Source organism: Pan paniscus, chromosome 19 (genome assembly GCF_029289425.2).
Source record: "Pan paniscus chromosome 19, NHGRI_mPanPan1-v2.0_pri, whole genome shotgun sequence".
Classification (NCBI taxonomy): Eukaryota; Metazoa; Chordata; class Mammalia; order Primates; family Hominidae; genus Pan; species Pan paniscus.
Window position 1 is genome coordinate 65487942 of NC_073268.2, and position 16844 is coordinate 65504785.

General features: G+C 51.6%; 1 protein-coding gene across 2 annotated transcripts in view; it reads right to left on the reverse strand.

Annotated features, from left to right (window-relative positions):
• Positions 1 to 16355, reverse strand: part of PFAS (phosphoribosylformylglycinamidine synthase) — a 20196-nt gene extending 3841 nt beyond the window's left edge. Inside the window, exons 1-22 of one of the 2 annotated variants that reach the window (XM_003818063.7) lie at positions 16189 to 16355; positions 12581 to 12801; positions 12359 to 12494; positions 11527 to 11632; positions 10968 to 11157; positions 10749 to 10854; positions 10252 to 10392; positions 10009 to 10133; positions 9694 to 9822; positions 8710 to 8841; positions 8448 to 8576; positions 3690 to 3763; positions 3418 to 3574; positions 3047 to 3108; positions 2747 to 2908; positions 2346 to 2471; positions 2082 to 2213; positions 1538 to 1768; positions 1195 to 1375; positions 1024 to 1107; positions 646 to 801; positions 310 to 429 (exon numbers count right to left, since the gene is read on the reverse strand). In XM_003818063.7, the coding sequence (XP_003818111.1) occupies positions 310 to 429; positions 646 to 801; positions 1024 to 1107; positions 1195 to 1375; positions 1538 to 1768; positions 2082 to 2213; positions 2346 to 2471; positions 2747 to 2908; positions 3047 to 3108; positions 3418 to 3574; positions 3690 to 3763; positions 8448 to 8576; positions 8710 to 8841; positions 9694 to 9822; positions 10009 to 10133; positions 10252 to 10392; positions 10749 to 10854; positions 10968 to 11157; positions 11527 to 11632; positions 12359 to 12494; positions 12581 to 12722 (2821 nt within the window). In that variant the 5' untranslated portion in view covers positions 12723 to 12801; positions 16189 to 16355. Of the gene's footprint in view, positions 1 to 309; positions 430 to 645; positions 802 to 1023; positions 1108 to 1194; positions 1376 to 1537; positions 1769 to 2081; positions 2214 to 2345; positions 2472 to 2746; positions 2909 to 3046; positions 3109 to 3417; positions 3575 to 3689; positions 3764 to 8447; positions 8577 to 8709; positions 8842 to 9693; positions 9823 to 10008; positions 10134 to 10251; positions 10393 to 10748; positions 10855 to 10967; positions 11158 to 11526; positions 11633 to 12358; positions 12495 to 12580; positions 12802 to 16188 lie in introns of those variants that run through there. The other variant, XM_034942411.3, reaches the window with a different exon arrangement.
• Positions 16356 to 16844: the final 489 nt, after the last annotated feature.

Consider the following 16844-nt stretch of genomic DNA (forward strand, 5'->3'; position numbering starts at 1 on the left):
GGGTCAGAGGGATGCAGCCAGAGAGTAGGGTAGGGATCAAGGAGGATGAGGGCTAGGACGGCAGGACTGAGGATGTTTCATCATGGACATCTCAGGGATGGGAAGTCTCAGAGGGGTGCAGTCAGGAACATGGCGGGTGTCAGCCAGTTCCATCCAGTTCAGCTGTCAGAGAGACAGCACAGAAAAGCTAGTCAGGGAAGACTCAGGGAAAGGGGACCGGAGGGCACTCCACTCTTTAATATATTGGAAATGGGGTCTGCAGGGTGCAGAAGGCAGCCCAGGCCCGAGACTAGACCCCAGATTCCTTACCATCAACCCCGGGGACAGGCACATCCACCTGTAGCCCGCAATTTCCAGCAAAGGCCATCTCCAGCAGGCATGTGACGAGGCCTCCGTCACTGACATCATGGCCTGAGCAGAGGAGGCGGTCTGGAGGAAGGAGAAGAAAGCTCAGCAACCTCGGGGCCCAAACCTGACAGCCCCACCCCACCTTCCGGAGTCAGTCCATCAAGAGTGTGTGTCAGAATGTCAGGGGATCTGGGGTGCATCGTCCATTGGAGTCCCTTTTGCCCCACTGCTCAGCTGGTGAATGCCTGCTGCACGCCTGGCACCCCGTGCGCCATCTCCCCAGGGGTCTTCACTCACCTTTCAGCAGCCCCTGAGTGATGCTGAAGGCCCGCACCAAGTTCTCAGGAAGGTCCAGGTCTGGAGGGTGCTCCCCGAGCTGGGAGAAGCACTGGGCCAGAGCTGTGCCCCCGAGCCGGTGCTGCCCAGGGCTCAGAGGCACATAGAGCAGATGGCCTGGGGAGACGGGGAGGGGTGAGGGGAGGGGAACAGCTCAGGAGGACCCATCCCTGAGGGGCTCACAGCACTGCTATTCCCAGCATGTGGTGAGACACCTAGACAATCAGTCCCAGAAAACACCACAGCCCAGTGTTGAGATGGGGGCCCAGCACTCACAAAGCAGGAGCCAAGCAAAGATCACACAAGCAAAGATCACAAAGGATGGGGCCATGTCCATACCTCTCCCTTCAGGATGCTTGAGGTCTGGGGTCACGGTGGCTGTGATGTCTGGGCAGATGGCATAGGCTGAGATGACCAGTGACCCTGTAGAGCAAGGAGGAGTCCAAAGGAATGAGTTGCCAACCCAGCTCCATAGTTCCTCCTCCCCTCCCCGGGGCTCCCACGCCTCACCAGGAGCCCGCACGGTCTCAGTGCCAACCCGAGCAGCCATGCTGAGGGAGTCCTTGCCACCGTCCACTGCCACACCCAGGGCTGCCATCACTGCCACCATAGCCTCACAGGCATCCGCCAAAGCTGCGCCCTCCCCTGGGAGCTTGGCTGCCCACATCCAGTTCCCGCTACACTTCACATCCTGGGGGTGGCAGAGGCACAGCATTAGAGGGGAAGAGAAATGTGGAGAGGCCAGGGGTGCAGGCGGACTGGGAGGTTGCAACATGAAATGAAGGGCTACAGATGGATGTGGAAGGGTCCTGAAGCCCGGGGGCTCCAGGATAGAAGCTGTGGGAGAACTCACCCGGAGGTCAGTGACCAGAGCAAACACGAGGTTGGTGAGGGCTTCGGCCACGGCCAACCGGGCGGCGACTTTTGGGTCCAGCAGGCTCTTGACTGGCTGTTCTCCCAAGGCTGTGGCAGCCCCTATGAGCTCCTCATGGCTCAGTGCCACAACCGCTACATCTGCCAGAGGAGTCTGCAGGGGCCCCACGCACTGCTGCTGGGCGACCAGGCCGCCCACGGAGCGGTCCACCTGTGGAACCAGGTGGGGTTAGCAAGAGAGCAAGGGACAGGGACAGCCTGAGCTCCCGCACATGCCCCCAAGGCACCCAGGGCAGTGGGAGGCCTGTCTTTCCCCCAACGCAGACAACAGCTCTACTTAGAAGGTGGGTAGCAGGGAGACCAGGCCATCAGGGTGGCTGCCCTGCCCCTGCTGCTTCCTGCAGGGCCAGGCAAAAACCCCCACAGCAGTTTCTAAGGGTGGGAGGGCAGAGGAGGCTGAGCGGAGGAAGGAGGCAGTGGGCGGAGGAAGGAGGCAGGGGGCAGAGGAAGGGTGCAGGGAGGACCTTATTGGTGAGGTAGCGCTTGCTGGCCACGGCGGGCAGCCTCAGAACCCTCTCCAGAGCCTGGTGCACGCTCAGCCCTGGGGGCAAGGCCAGAGGCTGCAGCATGGGGGGCTTCCTCTGCAGGAAGAACTCCTGCAACACAGACAGCGACAGGCAGTGTGAACACCTGGGGTGGGCTGGGCACACAGGCGACAAAATGCACGTAGGGTAAAGGGTGGTGTGGAGAGGACCACAGGAAAAACCTATCCCCTCAACCCCACATACCTTCCGAGGCATCTTGCCCAGCACCCATTCGAGCTCCAGGTCCACAGGGGTTGGCGGGGGTGTCGGGGGGGCATCCCCCTGGCCATTTCTTCTGACAGGACACTCCCGATCGTCCACCAGCACTATCTATAGACCACAGGGACCCCACCCAGAGGGGATGAGACTATGAACACCAGCAAGGAATGTTCCTAGAAATCAGGGCACAAATGTGCTTTCCACTCCTTGTTTGGTTTCCATATTGAGTCCCTGCCCCTCCTTGGATCCTACATTCCCCACAGCTTGTTTGCCACTACCTCCCATCTTCCTCTCGTCTCTCTCCCTTGACAGCTCTCCCTCTAGCCCATACCCAGGTGGCTCATGTCTGCCCCAGTGTCTGCTCCCAACTCCCTGGGCCAACTCACTCTCCGGTCTCCAGTGATGGTGCCCACGAAGCAAGCCGGGCAACGTTCACGGGCACTGACATGAGTCAGGAAGTCCCGGTCGGGGGACCTCAGCAGAAGAGCATTTGATTCCTGGTACTCAGCCCCCCAGATTTCCAGGGCATTCAGGGTTGGGTCCCCAAGCTGCACAGCCACGGCGGGGAGGAAAGAGAAGGGCCAGTGGGCACTCCCACGTCTCATGTTGTTGTAAGAGAGATGGGTGGAAGCGGGCTGGGGCTGGCAGGGGTGGGAAAATGCCACACTTCAGGGGACGAGACCCACCTGGAAGCGGCTGGTGTAAATGATGGCTCCAGCTGGGTCACTCAGCTCTTTTAGGACATTGCCTGGTGAGAGGGTTGCAAGGAGAAGCAGTGACCTAGTGGTGGTCAGGCAACAAAGGGCAGTCCCTGGCCTCCAAAGGAGCCTGTAATTTGGTGTGTTCCTGTGTCAACCGCTGCCGCACCCTCACCACCAATCATCCCACGGCAGCAGGCTTCCACCCTTCCAACCCTGAACCTGTCTAGAATGTACAGAGCATGGAGAATGGGACCCAGAGCTGGGTGGTTGGTTGGAGATTCCTGATACCTCTCCCTAAACCAAACCTGGCAGGATACCAGGCAGGCCCAGTCTCTTGTTTCAACTCCTTTCCTCACCATTGCCACCAGCGCCCTGATCATGAAGGCTGCAGATGGGGTTTCCCTTGGGGGCCTCCACACAAGCCCTGATCACACGGTTCATCTTCTGTTCCATCTCCGGGTCTCCTCGCTGCACAGCCCCAAAGTCTAGGTCACTGGTGTTATCTCCCTGCACCTGGGGGCATATATGGCATAGCTCAGCTCAACGAGGCTGGAAGCACCTGTACGCTCCCCTATGCCTGGGGCCCGGTTATATCAAGGATTCTGCACCTTTAGCAATTCCCACTCACCTGCACAGATGAAGCAGCTCCACCTCCAACTCCAATCCTGTAGACGGGACCTCCAACCTTTACAACTTCCATGCCTGTAAGAAGGGAAGGCAGAATCAGAACACTGGGGAAGCCATGAGAAGAGGCCTCGAAAGCAAGGCAGCGTGAACACAGAGGAAGCTGATGTTAGGGAGAAGCCTGACCACCTTTTTTTTTTTGAGATGGAGTCTCGCTCTGTTGCCCAGGCTGAAGTACAGTGGCGTGATCTCAGCTCACTGCAACCTCCGCCTCCTGGGTTCAAGTGATTCTCCTGCCTCAGCCTCCTGAGTAGCTGGGACTACAGGCGCCCGCTATCGTGCCCAGCTAATTTTTGTATTTTTTCAGTAGAGACAGGGTTTCACCATCTTGGCCAGGCTGGTCTCAAACTCCTGACCTCAGGTGATCCACCCACCTCGGCCTCCCAAAGTGTTGGGATTACAGTCGTGAGCCACCCTGCCTAGCCCAGAAGCCTTACCACTTGACTGGGTTGATAGGAGAGTAAACTGGTATCAACTACGGAGGACGATTTGGCAATAACAACCAAAATGACAAATGCACACAGTCTCTGATTGGGTAAATACACTTTGAGGAAGTCATCCCGCTGATTTATTTGCACAGGTATAAAATCACCTACTTACAAGATTAAACACTACAGTAACGTTGGTATTAGCAAGTACATGAAATAATCTAAAGGCTGACAACAGAGACCTCATTAAGTAAACTATGGTAAGTCTATACAATGAAAGACTAAGCCACCAAAAAAAGAGAATATAGGAATGTAATGAAGTAATATGATTTCATCAATATGAAATTATTTCCAAGATATACTGCTAAGCAAAAAATGAAAAAGGCAAAAATATCTATGTCTATTTACAGTAGCATCAAAAAGAATAAAAATAATTAGGAATAAATTTAACAATAGAAGTAAGGCTTATACACTAAAAACTTTTCTTTTTTTTGAGATGTTGCCCAGGCTGGAGTGCAGTAATGCAATCTTGGCTCACTGCAACCTCTGGATGCGGAAGGGTCCTGAAGCCTGGGGGCTCCAGGGTAGAAACTGTGGGAGAACTCACCCACACTCCCAGCACTTTGGGAGACTGAGGCGGGCGGATCGCTTGAGCTCAGGAATTCGAGACCAGCCTGGCTAACACAGTGAAATCCAATCTTTACAAAAAATGCAAAAATTAGCCAGGCATGGTGGCGGGAGCTTGTAGTCTCAGCTACTCAGGAGGCTAAGGTGGGAGGATCGCCTGAGCCCGGAAGACGGAGGTTGCAGTGAGCTGAGATCGCACCACTGCACTCCAGCCTGGGTGACAGAGCGAGATCCCATCTCAAAAAAGAAAAAATAAATAGGAAAGGATCTGAATAGATGTTTCTCTAAGGAAGATATACACATAGCTAACTAGCATACGAAAACATGCTCGGCCAGGTATGGTGGCTCACGCCTGTAATCCTAGCACTTTGGGAGGCTGAGGCGGGTGGATTACCTGAGCTCAGGAGTTCGAGACCAGCCTGGGCAACACGGTGAAACCCCATCTCTACTAAAATACAAAAGAAATTAGCTGGGTGTGGTGGCACGTGCCTGTAATCCCAGCTATTTGGGAGGCTGAGGCAGGGGAATTGCTTGAACCCGGGAGGTGGAGGTTGCAGTGAGCTGAGATTGCGCCATTGCACTCCAGCCTGAGTAACAGAGCAAGACTCTGTCTCTACAAAAAAAAAAAAAAGAAAGAAAGAAAACATGCTCAACATCATTAGTCATTAGAGAAAAACAAACCAAATCCACAATGAAATACTGCTTCATACCCACTATTATGCCTTACAATCAAAAGGACAGATATTAACAAGTGTTGTCAAGCATGTGGAGAAACTGGAACCCTCACACACTGCTAGAGAGAATGTAAAATGGTACAGCTGCTTTGGAAAACAGTTTGGCAATTTTTTGAAAAGCTGAACATAGTTATCACATGACCCAGCAATTCCACCCCTAGTTATATACCGGGGAGAAATGATAACATATGTTCATACAAAAACTTGTACATAGGCCAGGCGCGGTGGCTCACGCCTGTAATCCCAGCACTTTGGGAGGCCGAGGCGGGCGGATCACATCGGGAGATAGAGACCACCCTGGCTAACATGGCAAAACCCCGTCTCTGCTAAAAACACAAAAAATTAGCCGGGCGTGGTCGTGGGCACCTGTGGTCCCAGCTACTTGGGAGGCTGAGGCAGGAGAGTGGCGTGAACCCAGGAGGCGGGGCTTGCAGTGAGCCTAGATGGCGCCATTGCGCTCCAGCCTGGGCGACAGAGCGAGACTCCGTCTCAAAAAAACCAAACCAAAACAAAACAAAAAAACTTGTACATAAATGTTCATAGCAGCATTATGCATAATAGCTAAAAAGTTGGAACAACCCCAATGTCCACCAACTAAGGAATGGGTAAACAAAATGTGACATAGCTACATAATGGGATATTATTCAGCCATAAAAAGAAATAAAGTACTGATGCAACGGATAACCCCTGAAAACATTAAGCTAAGTGAAAGAAGGCAGACACAAAAGGCCGCATATTATATGATTCCATTATGGTCATGGGCTGACTAATGACATTTTGCTTAACAACAGACCACATATAGAAACAGTGATCCCTTAAGATTATAATTGTGCTGAAAAATTCCTATTGCCTAGTGGCATCGTGGCACGCTGGTGGGTGATGCTATTGTAAATAAACCTACTATACTGCCAGTCACACAAAAGTATACTGCAAACCATTATTGTATGTATACTACATAATACTTCATAATGACAATAAATGACTATTGCTGGTTTATGTATTTACCACACTTAAAAAAAAATTTTTTTTTTTTTGAGACAGAGTCTCACTCTGTCGTCCAGACTGGAGTGCAGTGGTGCAAACTTGGCTCACTGCAACCTCCACCTCCCAGGTTCAAGTGATTCTCCTGCCTCAGCCTCCCGAGTAGCTGGGATTATAGGTGCGCGCCACGACACCCGGCTAATATTTGAATTTTTGGTAGAGAGGGGGTTTCACCATGTTGGCCAGGCTGGTCTTGAACTCCTGACCTCAGGTGATCTGCCCACCATGGCCTCCCAAAGTGCTGGGATTACAGGCGTGAGCCACCACACCCAGCCTACATTTATTTTTTATTTTTATTCTTTTTTGGAGACAGGGTCTCACTGTCACTCATGCTGGAGTGCAGTGGTATGATCATAGCTCACTACAGCCTTGAGCTCCTTGGCTCAAGTGATCTTCCCACCTAAGCCTCCTGGGTAGCTGGGACTACAGGTGTACACCACCATATCCAGCTAAGTTTTATTTCTTAATTTTTTTAGAGACAGGGGTCTGACTATATTCCCCAGACTGGTCTCAAACTCCTGGCCTCAAGTAATCCCCCTGCCTTGACCTCCCAAAGTGCTGGGATTACAGGCGTGAGCCACTGTGCCCAGCCAACTATACTTTTTACTGTTATTTTAGAATGTACTCATTCTACTTATATAAAGCAAGTGTATTCTGGCTGGGCACCATGGCTCACACCTGTAATCCCAGTGCTTTGGAAGGCTGAAGCAGGAGAACTGCTTGAGCCCAGGAGCTCAAGGCCACAGTGAGCTAGGACAGAACCACTGTTCTTCAGCCTGGGTGACAAAGTAACACCCTGTCTCTAAAAAGAGAAAAAAAATCTGAGTTGAGAAAGAAAATGCAGATTAAAAATAATAATAATTAACAAAAAAGAGAAAAAAAAGTTTACTTAAAAACGGTATGCCATGTTACATTGACAGTAGCTTCATATATCTCATATTTACCATGTCTTTTTTTTTTTTTGACAGTGGTGCGATCTCCACTCACTGCAACCTCCACCTCCCAGCTTTAAGTGGTTCTTGTGCCTCAGGAGGCTGGGACTATAGGCATGCACCATGACGCCTGGGTAATTTTTTTTTTTTTTTGAGATGGAGTCTCGATCTGTCGCCCAGGCTGGAGTGCAGTGGTGGGATCTCAGCTCACTGCAAGCTCCACCTCCTGGGTTCACGTCATTCTCCTGCCTCAGCCTCCCGAGTAGCTGGGACTACAGGTGCCCGCCACCACACCTGGCTAATTTTTTTATTTTTTTAGTAGAGACGGGGTTTCACCGTGTTAGCCAGGATGGTCTCGATCTCCTGACCTCGTGATCCGCCCACCTCAGCCTCCCAAAGTGTTGGGATTACAGGCGTGAGCCACCGTGCCCGGCAGATGCCTGGCTAATTTTTGTATTTTTAGTAGCAACAGGGTTTCAGCATGTTGGTCAGGCTGGTCTTGAACTCCTGATCTCAGGTGATCCACCTGTCTCAGTCTCCCAAAGTGCTGAGATTACAGGTGCGAGCCACCCTGCCTGGCCCACCACGTCTTGATTGCATTATTTTCTCTTGTGCTTATTTTATTCTCATGCTGTTTTGTTCATCATGGCTCCTAAGTGTACAAAATTCCTGGATAATATTGCCCGTAAGAGGCTGTGTGGATTGTGTAGCAGGCTATGCCATCTAGGTTTGTGTATGTACAGTCTATGAAGTGGGCACAATAATGAAATTACCTAATAGCCACATTTCTCAGAATGAGTTGTCCATCATTATGTGACACATAACATAAGCCAACATATTAAAAACTAACCACTGAAGTGTTCCCTAAGTTCCCTCCCTGTAGCCATCCTGTGCTGGGGAGAAAGCTGGCTGGATCCAGAGAAAGGTGGCAGGCTCTTACCTGGCTCTGGGGCCTCCTTGCTTATGTGGTCAGCTTCCATGGACCCAATGCCCCCACTAAACATGATGGGCTTGATCCACTCACGCCGCTGGCTGTCTGGGAGCTGGAGGCCCAAGGAGCGGGCGAAGCCTGGAGTGTGAACATCAGAGGGACCTGTCACTCAGTTCCCCCAGTGCTCGCCCAATAGCACAGCCCCCGGGTCGCACACCCCACCCACAAGCCCCTCTGGGTGTTTGTCATCCCTCCACACCCCCAGCCTCACCAGCCAGCACTGGTTCCCCAAACTTGTTGCCATAGTCAGAAGCTCCATTACTGGCTTCAATGGCAACCTCCAGGGGCCGGGCAAAGTTCCCAGGATACTGGAAGCTTGGATCCTCCCAGGGCAGATTGTAACCTGGGAGGGAAGGAGAGAGAACTGGATGAACTGAATGAACTGTGAAGACAGGCCGGAGCAGCCTGCATCCTTCAGGAAGAGTCAAGGCCACCAAGGACCACCTGCATGGTTGCAATGTTCCACTTCAGGAAGTCCTGTTTTAGGAAGCCCTAGAGCCTGCAGTGAGGCACTGGTCTTCTTTCCACCACCCACACCAGCCTTCCCTCTGAATCTCGCAATCAGAGTTACACAGGCTTTCTGTTTTTTTTTTTTTTTTGAGATGGAGTCTCGCTCTATCACCCAGGCTAGCGTGCAGTGGCGTGATCTTGGCTCACTAAAAGCTCTGCCTCCCGGGTTCATGCCATTCTCTCGCCTCAGCCTCCTGAGTAGCTGGGACTATAGGCGCCCGCCACCACGCCCGGCTAATTGTTTGTATTTTTAGTAGAGATGGGGTTTCACCGTGTTAGCCAGGATGGTTTCGATCCCCTGACCTTGTGATCCGCCCACCTCAGCCTCCCAAAGTGCTGGGATTACAGGTGTGAGCCACCACGCCCAGCCAAGTTTCTCAGGCTTTCTAAGAAACCAGATTTGAGGGGCAGGTGCTGATCATAAGACCAACCCAATATCATGCTTTCTGGCTGAATGAAGGCTAGTTTTTAAAGAAAATCGTGGACCTGCAAAATCAGTCTGGCCACCTCATCTCCCCAGGTCTACACTTATGACCATAGTTAGTGAAAGGCCAGCTATCCTAGAGCCCTTGCTCCTGAGAAAAGGCACACAGGATAACCCTATGGACCTAACAGATAGAAGTTTGCTGCCTGCCAGGACAAGGAATCTGGAAGGGAAGGTGGATAGAGAGGAAGGAGATGGAACCTGGAATATGCAGATTTCCAAAGCAATAGCCGGCAGTGCCAGCCACCACGTGGGCCCCGCGGCCTGTGCACTGGATATCTCGAATCCGGCCCCCTGTGCCAGTGGTTGCACCACTAAAGGGGCATACTCCTGCAAAGAGAGAGTGGGGAGAGGTCTGGGTGCCTCAGAGACAAACCCCCATCTCTGACTACCCCCACTGAAAATAAGGACAACCAATTTCCCTGATTATTTTCCCCAGGCCCACCCCAGGGGCCTGGGACCTTTGCCCTACCCTATTCTGTGATCTCACCTATTTCTCCAGGGAACCCAGCTCACCTGTGGGAAAGTTGTGAGTCTCTGCTGTGAAGACAACATGTCTCAGCCCTTGCTGTTGCTGGAAGCGGCTTGGCCGTGTGGGGTCCTCAGGCCGTAGGAATCGGACTTCCTTTCCCTGGATTGCACTGTGGACATATCCGTCATGGACCCTGCTTCCTTTCTGGGACCTACACTAACCCAACCAGGGCCTGGGGCCTCCCCTCCCCGGGTCCTGACGCCACCCCAGTCTAGGGCACAGCCCACCTGCTGTTATCACAGAATTTGAGGACGTTGTTGGGGTTCGAGGATTCCTGGGTGCTCATGATGGACTCAAACAGTGAGTGCACCAGCTTCTGCCCATCCACGTGGAGCTGGCCCTTGAAGAACCAGTGTCGGCTGTGCTCGCTGCAGGGGGCGATGCAGGGAGGGGAAGGCAGGTGGAAACGGGGTCATTTCTTAATGCCATGTCTTCTCACCAGCATTTAACAGCAGAGTTACAGCCAAATTCATACTTAGATAATAGATCAAAATATATTCCAAAAAGTCATAATCTTCAAGTATTCTGTCATTTTGGACTATCCAGAGCCAAAGTGAAGATAAAACCAAGATTTGAATGTAGACTCCTTGATGGATGACGGGAGCCCAGGCCCTCAGAGACTCAGGGAGGCCCGTAAGCCAAGGGAGGACCATGAAGGTGAGCCCCTGTGGTCTCTCCCAACACCCATGGGCTCAGGTATGGGAACAACCCCATTTCTCCCCACCTATTGGACTGCGCCAAGTCAAAGGCCTCCACAGTGCTCGGGTTCCGCTGTAGCTCCTGGAAGCGCTTGGTGTAGAAGTCTAGGTCCCAAGAGTCTAAAGCCAGACCTAGGAGACAAATCCAGGAAGAGGTGACTATGGAACTCAGGCAGCCACATTCCAGATCTCAGCACCCCTACTGGCCTATCCTGGACCCTACATCTCCCTCCCCAGCTACTCACCAAGCTCCTGGTTGGCCTTCTCCAGCGCAAGCCGGCCCTCACCCAGTATATTGATAGGGCCATTGAGGGGTTCCGGCATGCTCTCAGGGGAGAAACTCTGGATAGGATGGGGGAAGTGCTGCTCTGTCATCCGGTCGTGCAGGGTAGCCAGAGCAATGGCTTCCACCTCAGCTGACGGGGGGTGGGCAAACTAGGGGTGCAGACACACAGAGGGCAAGGGGTGAAGAGTTTAAGAATGGAGAGAAATGGTCCACCTTCCTACCCTCTTAGTCATGCAAGGCTAGCCCACTGCCACACCATATGGCACTTTTTCTCAGATTACAAAAAGACGCCCTTTCCAGGTATGAATCCATGCCAGGATGCACAAATTAAAGGAAGCATAGGCTGGATTTCTGCCCCATTTACCCCTCAACCAGGTACTTTCAGGCAGTGAACAACTTGTACGACCATACAGAGCAGGCCTAAAGCCAGGAGCACCTGTCCCTGCTTCTCTCTAGAGCTTAGGATCTAATCTTGTATCTCTGGCTCATCTCCTCCTCCTGATTCCCCATCACCTCACCGAGAGCCGGTAGCGCCGGGTGGTCTCCACACGATCCACAGGCCCCAGCCCAGTGGCGCGGCACACTGACACGATGTTGGTGGATGTTGGGGTGGAGAAGTTCAGCCTGAACAATGGGCCTGATGGTTAGGACTGGAGAACCCCCGGCAGGCCTCAGCTGGGCGGGTGGATCCTGCCCACTGCTGTCTGGACAACCTCCCACCGCTATCCCCTCACCATTGGCTTTCAGCCTCAGGCTGGGCAACAAGAAACCTGCTTTCAAAGTACACTCAAACCAAACCAAAACTGTCCTCTAGTATCACAACTATTTTGATTTTTTTTTCTTTCTGTGAGGCAGAGTCTTGCTCTGTTGCCCAGGCTAGAGTGCAGTGGCGTGATCTCGGTTCACTGCAACCTCTGCCTCCCGGTTTCATGCCATTCTCCTGCCTCAGCCTGCCCAGTAGCTGGGACTACAGGCGCCCGCCACCACACCCGGCTAATTTTTTGTATTTTTAGTAGAGACGAGGCTTCACCGTGTTAGCCAGGATGGTCTCAATCTCCTGATCTCGTGATCTGCCCCGCCTCGGCCTCCCAAAGTGCTGGGATTACAGGCGTGAGCCACCGCGCCTGGCCAAAACTGTTTGATTTTAACTTGGAATCTAATTTATTTTGCTTTCTGAACATGTTTTGGAGCAGGCTAGGTCTTTGGAGGGATCTACCCAAATGGGGAAAGCACATGTGTGGTTTCCTAGGCAGGAAGTAGCAAAGAGCAAAGGAAAAGCAAATCTCCCAAGGATCACAAGAGGAAGCAGAGGAAAGCAGAAGAAAGGGGTGGGCAGGATGAGATACTTACCTGGGCCCGACCTCCAGCAGCAGGTCATTGGAGCCAGGAAGGAGCCAGGACTCCCGAGCAACATCATCCAGCAGTAAAGGGCAACCAAACAGCCACATCAGCTTCTTTGTCTCCTCAGCACTGGGGAGGGCCTCAGCTGCAGGGAGACAGGGCAAGGACACCTTGAGACACTGCCCCCAGCACCGAGGCATGTCCCCCAAGAATCTAATACCTGGGCCCAACCTGTCCAGTTCACGTTGTAGCACAGTTCAGTCTCGACACCCTGCAGCTCTGGCAGTTTCCCTTGCAGTTTCCTCCGAGTGTGTCCAGAGGCTGCCCCCTCATGGCCAGAGGGACGAACATAGAAGTGAAGGACTGGGGACATCTCTGCAGGTGTCCTTTGCTGGAGAGAGGTGTCCTTTGCTGGAGAGATGTGTCCTTTGCTGGAGAGATGAATTAGGTTCCTAAAAAATAACATTAACTAAGCCGGGCATGGTGGCTCACATCTGTAATCCCAGCACTTTGGGAGACTGAGGCAGGTGGATTGCCTGAGGTCAGGAGTTGGAGATCAGCCCGGCCAACATAGTGAAACCCTGTCTCTACTAAAAATATAAAATTAGCTGGGTGTGGTGGCGGGCGCCTGTAATCACAGTTACTAGGGAGGCTGAGGCAGGAGGAGAACTGCTTGAACCCGGGAGGCAGAGGTTGCAGTGAGCCGAGATTGCGCCATTGCACTCCAGCCTGGGCAACAAGAGCGAAACTCTGTCTCAAAACAAACAAAAACAAACAAACAAAAAAGGATCTCTGATCACAAAGCTTTTGTTTAAGAATTTATTGCTTCATGATATCATGTCATAAATTATTTATTTATTTATTTTTTCTTTTTTTTTGAGATGGATTCACTCTGTCACCCAGGCTGGAGTGCAGTGGCGCAATCTGGGCTCTCTGCAACTTCTGCCTCCTGGGTTCAAGCAATTCTCCTGCCTCAGCCTCCCAAGTAGCTGAGATTACAGGCATGCGCCACCACGCCCAGCTAATTTTTGTATTATTAGTAGAGATGGGGTTTCCCCATGTTCTCCAGGCTGGTCTCCAACTCCTGACCTCAAGTGATCTGCCCGCCTCGGACTCCAAAAGTGTTGGGATTACAGGCGTGCGCCACCATTCCGACCCATAAATTATTAAAACAAAAAAAAAGAATTGCTTAAGCAGGACTGGGCATGGTGGTTCACATCTGTAATCCTAGCACTTTAGGAGGCCAAGAGGGGTAGATCACTTGAGGTCAGGAGTTCAAGACCAACCTGGCCAACATGGTGAAACCCTGTCTCTATTAAAAATACAAAAAATTAGCCAGGCGTGGTGGCAAGCACCTGTAGTCCCAGCTACTCGGGAGGCTGAGGCAGGAGAATCGCTGGAACCTGGGAAGCAGAGGTTGCAGTGAGCCAAGATTGAGCCATTGCACTCCAGCCTGGGTGACAGAGTAAGACTCTGACTCAAAAAAAGAAAAAAAAAAAGAATTGCTTAAGCAGATCCTGAATTCCAGCAGAACAGCTGACTCCACCAGCTCAAAGACTCCCACAGAAGCCAGGAGCAGTGGCTCACGCCTATAATCCCAATGCCTGTAATCCCAGCACTTTGGGAGGCCAAAGCAGTGGACTGCTTGAGCCCAGGAGTTTGAGACCAGCCCTGGGCAACATGGTAAGACCCTGTCTTTATAAAAAAAAAATTAAAAATTAGTGGGGCATGGTGGCATGTACCTGTGGTCCCAGCTACTCAAGAGGCTGAGGCAAGAGGATCGCTTGAGCCCATGAGTTTGAGGCTGCAGTGAGCTACGATTGTGCCACTGCACTCCAGCCTGGGTGACAGAGCAAGACCCCGTCTTTCTTTTTCTTTTTTTTTTCTTTTTTTGAGATGGGGTCTCACTCTGTCGCCAGGCTGGAGTGCAGTGGCACGATCTTGGCTCACTGCAACCTCTGCCTTCCGGGTTTACGCGATTCTCCTGCCTCGGTCTCCCGAGTAGCTGAGACTACAGGTGCACACCACCATGCCCAGCTAATTTTTGTATTTTTAGTAGAGATGGGGTTTCACCATGTTGGCCAGGATGGTCTCAATCTCTTGAACTCATGATCCACCCACCTCAGCCTCCCAAAGTGCTGGGATTACAGGCGTGAGCCACTGCGCCAGGCAGACCTCATCTTTCAAATTAAAAAAAAGAAAAAAAAAAAGACTCCCACAGTGGAACCAAGTGAGCATGAGAATCAGTTTCTTCATCTCCCTGTTTCATGACCTCACCCTGCACTCTTCAATCAATGATTTTCACACTTCATCCTAATCCTACTCCAAACCCTTTTTTAAAAACCCTAGCCCCAAAGTACTCTGGGAGATGGATTTGAGGTTTCCTCCTGTCTCCTTGTTCAGCAGCCCTATGATTAAACCTCTTTCTCTGCTGCAACCTGGTGTCTTGGTGTATTGACCTCCAGTGTGCATCAGGCAACAGAACTATTACAGTTAATACTTTTAGCCTAACATTCAAAGGCCCTCCCCATCTATTCCAAACTACCTATCCAATTTCTGGTCCCACTGCCTCTCAGCGGGACCCTGGCTTTACTCACCAAACTCTGCTGTTCCCCTAGTCTTGCCACTCAGTAAACACTACCATCATCCAATTTGTTGCTCAAGACAAAAACACAGAAGTCATCCTTAATTCTCTTTCCCTCAGACTCTCTAAATCCAATCCACCAGGAAATCTATTTCCAATCGTGTCTCAAATCTCTCATCTCTTCATCTCTACTACCTCACTCTAGTTCAAGTAAGCCACCACCATCACTCACCTGGACCAATGCATTAACCTCCTGACCACTGCATAACCACAATTCATTTGTCACACATCAGCATAAAGTGGATTATGGCTTCCCATTACACATGGTATAAATTCCAACTCAGCATCCTGGTTTACCAAGTCTGGCCACTCTCTGGCCTACCTTTCCAACCCTAACTCACACCATTCTCTTTTTCACCCACAATGCACCAACCACACATTAGCTTCTTTTTTATTTCTCTAACTTGCCAAGCTCAGTCCTGGAAGGCATTTTTTTCACCCTGACATATGCATGGCTAGCTCTTTCTTGTTATTTAGATTTCTGGTGATTCGCCTTCGTGGAAAAGGCTTCACTAGCCACTCAAGTAGTTACTATCAGATGGCCGGCCCTATTTTAATTTCCTATAAAGCGCTTATCACTATTGGATGTTTTTATTTTTCGCTCTATATTCCCCACTAGAAAAAAATCTCTACGTGGGCATGGGATGTTGCTGCTTCGTTTCCATTGAATTACCAAGGCTTAGAACAATACCAGGGCTTGAAACGCAAAAAAATTCTAAAACTTGTGGACTGACTTAATGAACTCTTGATTCTCACCACTCTTCAGCCCCTCCCCAACTTTCAGGACAGTCTTCCTGAAGGCATTTTGTTTATTAAGCCACTTGATTTCCGTCTATCATTCCCAGTAAAATATAAGCTTCAAGAGCTCAGAGACAGGGTTTGCGTGCATGAGGGCTGTATTCCATGACCAGCATGGTGCCTGATATAAAGTAGGCGGCCGGCAGTCTTTCTGTTAGTTGAATCCATGAATGGGACAATGGGGCTAAGTTTACATGGGGGTCGGCCATGCCTGGGGTCTGCGGAACGCACGCAAGATAGGACGAATGGACACCTCCACTAAAGCAAATACGCGGGCACCAAGTAGACACAGCTCGGCCCGGTGGGGATACTGAAGCCGCCAGACCAGGCTTGGGCTAGATGACGAAACGCCGCACCTGGAGGAGGATCCAGGTCCGCACGCGGTAACTATACTCACGTGGAAGATGCACTCGCGGCCACAGAGCACCTCGAATCGTCGCGCGCGTTTGTTACGTCATCCGCGTGCGCCGCGGGCAGAGACTGGACCTGCCAGCGCCGGGGCGACTACGCCCCGCCCACTTTTCCCCGGCCACCCGGCCGAATTCTAGGTTCTTGGTGGGGAGAGGTTTATCCCCAGGTGGTTTCTCCCACAAATCTGTCTTGAATTGACGTTTGTGAAAATACATTCAGTTCCCCGTCCCCGCGGGGACAGTTAAGTAATGACATCAGTTAGTTAAGGCCATAAAGCAAGCATGTGAAAGTTGTGCTATGGTGGCATTACGAGGAAGCGCTTCTCTGCTTGGCAAGATCAGGGAGACTAAAGGATGCTTAGAAGTCATCCACCAGGCGGGCTGTGTTTGAGTTCCTGAGCTCTCCTACCCCATCCATCTGAAGGCCTGCGGGATGCCGGACAGGATGTCACTTAGAAGGGAGACGGAGGCTGGGCGCGGTGGCTTCCGCCTGTAATCCGAGCACTTTGGGAGCCCGAGGCGGGCAGATCGCTTGAGCCCAGGAGTTCGAGACCAGTCTGGGCAACATGGCGAAACCATGTCGCTACAGAAAAATACAAAAATTAGCCGGGTGTGGCTGTGCACGCCTGCGATCCCAGCTACT